Below are 3892 nucleotides of genomic sequence, written 5' to 3'. Positions count from 1 at the left end.
AAAATAATAATTTATTGTACGCACAGTTCAAAATAAAATTATTAATGACTGAACTGAAACATAATTGGTTCATACTTGCAATATGAAAAATTTAGACACAAAAGCGCTTGAAAACATTTCACACGCAGAATCTTGTGATTGTTGAAATATTAAAAAATATCAAAGCATTATAATTCTTATTTTCTGGAATCATAGAAAAAGTGTGATACCATTGTAGACATTTAATCTTTAATTCTTCCTGAAGGGCACTAAACAATACAGGATACTTCACACTATTTTTCTTGGTTACTTAAGGTAATTAAAATAATTTATAATAATTTGTATCCTAGACCGAATTTATTGAATTGATTCGGCTTCTAGATTTCTCAAAACTTTAAAGTTTTATATTTAAAAATGTGATAAAAGTTGATGCCATGCCATACTAAACAAAACTAAAAAAAAATAGCGATAACTCGCAAACTAGCAGGATACAAGGTTTCTTTTGTTCGAAGTGAATTCCCTTACCTGAAGTTTTAGTTTCATCCATGATTTTTAGGGTACCTTGTATTACGCACTCGATGTGTGTAATACAAGGTTGACCGTTGTATTATATATGAGAATTTACGCACGTGTAGATTGTTGTAGATATATTTTATATGTAAAATTTGATATTATGTAATTTAAAACTTGATAAAACATGTCCTGTAGCTAATAGGCCAGTATACTTAACGATTTTAATTTGTGAAGCACACACTTACAATGTTTTATTTTATGTTTTAATTTACAATGAATCTCGAAATAAAATCTTTTGACGTGGCTTATGTGCAAAACAGTGCTCAGTGTATAATTATACATTGAGGGGATGTTTTGTCAATGCTTATTGCATCCCTAGCAACGCCCATCAACGAAATGTAACATGTCAAAACCGACCAGCATTAAGGATGCAATAAAAAAATGGGAAGAAAAGCACCCAAATGAGCACATCGGCGAGGCTATCAAGGTGGGTTTTCAGTTTCAGTGGCCGCCAATCGAAAAAATGGACAATTCCCTGTCGGCGCTAGTAAAGTGCCAAAAATTAAGCCTGTCGACGAATATGATTGAAAAAATAGCCGGTATAAGCGCTCTAAAGAACCTTAAGATATTGTCTTTGGGTAGGAATTATATAAAATCTTTTTCCGGTTTGGAGGGAGTCGCAGACACGCTGGAGGAGTTGTGGATCTCTTATAATTTCATTGAGAAAGTAAAGGGCGTGCAGGTGTTGAAAAAGCTTAAAGTTTTGTATATCGGCAACAATTTAATAAAAGAATGGGGGGAATTTGTAAAATTTCAAGAGCTACCCATGCTGGAAGACTTAATGTTTGTCGGCAATCCTTTGTATGATGGTATGGAGGAGGCAATCTGGAAAATTGAGGCCACTAAAAGGCTGCCCAATTTAAAAAAGTTGGATGGGGAGCCCGTAGTAAGAGAAGACGACAATTAGATAACTTTATTAATAAAACATTGAAAGTGTGACATTATAGTTTAATTTAATGATTAAAAATGCTAAGCAACAGTGTGATATGCACATTTACAAAAAATAAACATTCCATTTAAATTGTATCAGATTTTGTAAAAAAACTCACTGTTTTTTTGTAGTACACATTCAACAATAATAAATAATGTTATGGTATCTACATATTTAATATATTTTTATTTTTTACTTTTGCCTTAAAAAAACTACTGAATAAACACTTTTACTACTTTCACTAGAGAACCATCCATAATTTACAATTCACATTAGGCCTGATGTTTGAATTGAATAAATTATTAAATTAAAATGACCTCCAATGAGGGACCCAATTTATGGATGGTCCAAACCATTTAATAAGAAATTACAAATCTGTACTTAGATATCTGTATAATCAGTTGCAAATGTTAAGTCAATTATAAAATGAAAATTTTAATTTAGCATTTAATTTTTGCTTTTCCTAAAAATGGTCTGAAATAAAATTTTAAGAAGTATTTCAACTATTCATTTCCAGTTTCCACATGGAGAACCACAATCACAAGTACAGTAAAACATAGATACTAACTTATCCTTTTTCTTTGTTTTGTATTTTGTTTATCAAATGTTCTTTCCATTTTTCCTCTGGAATATTCTTGGCCCACTCAGGAACCGCAGTCGGGGGCAGCAAGACACTTTGCATAACCTGTTTTACTTCATCAATTTTTGAATCGCTGAGTTCAATGTCGGACTCCTTTGGTGGAGGATATGACCAAACATCCCGGCTTACACTCACTCCTGCAGGTTCTATAGCAGACAAGGAATATGGCTCAGGGAGCTGAATAGTCCCCAGTTCAATATCTGATGCATCTGCAGAATTATTTATTGCTTTAGCAATACTTTAAAAAATATTACATGAACTTACCGCTATTCGTTTGTTCCTCATCGCTGATTGAATCGCAAGGAATTGGCATGTAATTTCCGATATCAAACTCATGTTCAGCTTCAGTTTCCGAATCCGTCTCTTCCTCCGAAGGGATGGTTAGGGAGTTGTTTGGGGCAACTTCGTCGTTTCCATTTGGCGAATTTTCTAGTCCTGTGTTATTTTTCCCCATGGTGAAAAGCAAACGACGCAAAACACCAAGAAACTTGGTAACTAAAAATTTTGAGTTCAATATAAATGCAACGGGCAATACTGCCTCGATATTCGCAATACGGAATGAGCTATGAAAACAAAATAACTGTCATTTCATATAGATGTAATCCAATGCTGCGCGACATCTAGCAAGCGAATTCGAAACTTCTGAAAACGTTAAAGAAATCTGCTTCTCCAATTTCATCTGGAGAAAAATGAAGAACAAGCGGCGGTATGTAAAGTTATACTGGATTAAAGATGGCATAGCAGTAGACAAAACGAGAAAAATGTAATGATAAAAACTTATTCTCATGTTGTGAGTTGAAACTTTGAACTTAAGCAGTTTTATTTATTAGCTATGCAATTAGTCTTCAAAACGGGAAAACTATTTAATGTAAATGCGTATAGCTACTAGAGATATAGAGACCCTGCTTATGACGATAATTCAGGATGTTATGAGGCAACTACGAACTTTTTGTTGATAAGGCCTTTCAACATGCGCATGCACCAGATTTAAAATGTCGTTTTTAACCAATGACCTTGCGGCATTCAACCACCAACATGGCCGCTGACAGATCGCCAATAAGTTTGCGTGCAGCATTTTTACGGCAGTATTTTCTGAAAATATGCCTAGATGTCTTTAAATGTTCTGGGAAAACGAGTTCAGTGTGGGGAAATGCTGCTTAGAAAGAAAACTGTGCAAAGTGCAGGTTAGTGATTGAAATGTACATGCATGCGCGGAAAATCATTAGCTTCTCTACCGTAGTAGAGCTACTATATTGTCTGTTACGTATATAAGCTTTAGAAAAACTCTAAATTGAAACCACAAACTACAACGACATATACATGCTACATAAATTTTCTCTTCTCTAGGTCGAAGTTGTTTCCATTTCTGAATGATATATTCGTTTCAGTCGCGCCGTATCTATACTTCCTGTCCAAAACGTCCACTGCGTGCGGACAGCCAGATGGGGGTTACCCGAAAGTTTAATAAATTGTTAAATTAGCCTTATTTCCATTTCGTGATATGTTAAATGAGATAAAGCCTGTATACGCCGAGCAAACGATAAAAAATGAGACGACGCACACAAAGCTGACTTGACAACAAAACAAAACGTCGGGGAAAAAATATGTGTCTATTTATATTGAATAGCGGCACAATAGTCTGCTACTTTTATACGATTTTTGAAACATTAATTTTACGGACTGTGTATGTCGACGATTTTTCCTCTCCGAATTTTGGGTGGAACAAAAATTTGGGAATTGATTAATGTTTGGGGAGATATTAAAGTGCG

General features: G+C 34.4%; 2 protein-coding genes across 2 annotated transcripts; one reads left to right on the top strand and one right to left on the bottom strand.

Annotated features, from left to right (window-relative positions):
- The first annotated feature begins 879 nt into the window (after positions 1-879).
- On the top strand, positions 880-1464 carry LOC132704659 (dynein axonemal light chain 1). The gene has a single exon (XM_060674815.1). The coding sequence runs from the start codon at positions 896-898 to the stop codon at positions 1457-1459; it is 564 nt and encodes a 187-aa protein (XP_060530798.1). The 5' UTR covers positions 880-895; the 3' UTR covers positions 1460-1464.
- Positions 1465-2047: 583 nt separating this feature from the next.
- On the bottom strand, positions 2048-2698 carry LOC132704660 (uncharacterized). The gene is made up of 2 exons (XM_060674816.1): positions 2388-2698; positions 2048-2332 (listed from the first exon to the last, which is right to left on the bottom strand). The coding sequence occupies exons 1-2, from the start codon at positions 2575-2577 to the stop codon at positions 2052-2054; spliced, it is 471 nt and encodes a 156-aa protein (XP_060530799.1). The 5' UTR covers positions 2578-2698; the 3' UTR covers positions 2048-2051.
- Between the last annotated feature and the right edge of the window lie 1194 nt (positions 2699-3892).

The sequence above is a fragment of the Cylas formicarius genome, unplaced genomic scaffold, assembly GCF_029955315.1.
Source record: "Cylas formicarius isolate icCylForm1 unplaced genomic scaffold, icCylForm1.1 PGA_scaffold_7__23_contigs__length_41026272, whole genome shotgun sequence".
Classification (NCBI taxonomy): Eukaryota; Metazoa; Arthropoda; class Insecta; order Coleoptera; family Brentidae; genus Cylas; species Cylas formicarius.
Note: the sequence above shows the minus strand (reverse complement) of the source record. Positions and strands in the feature narration are given on the sequence as shown.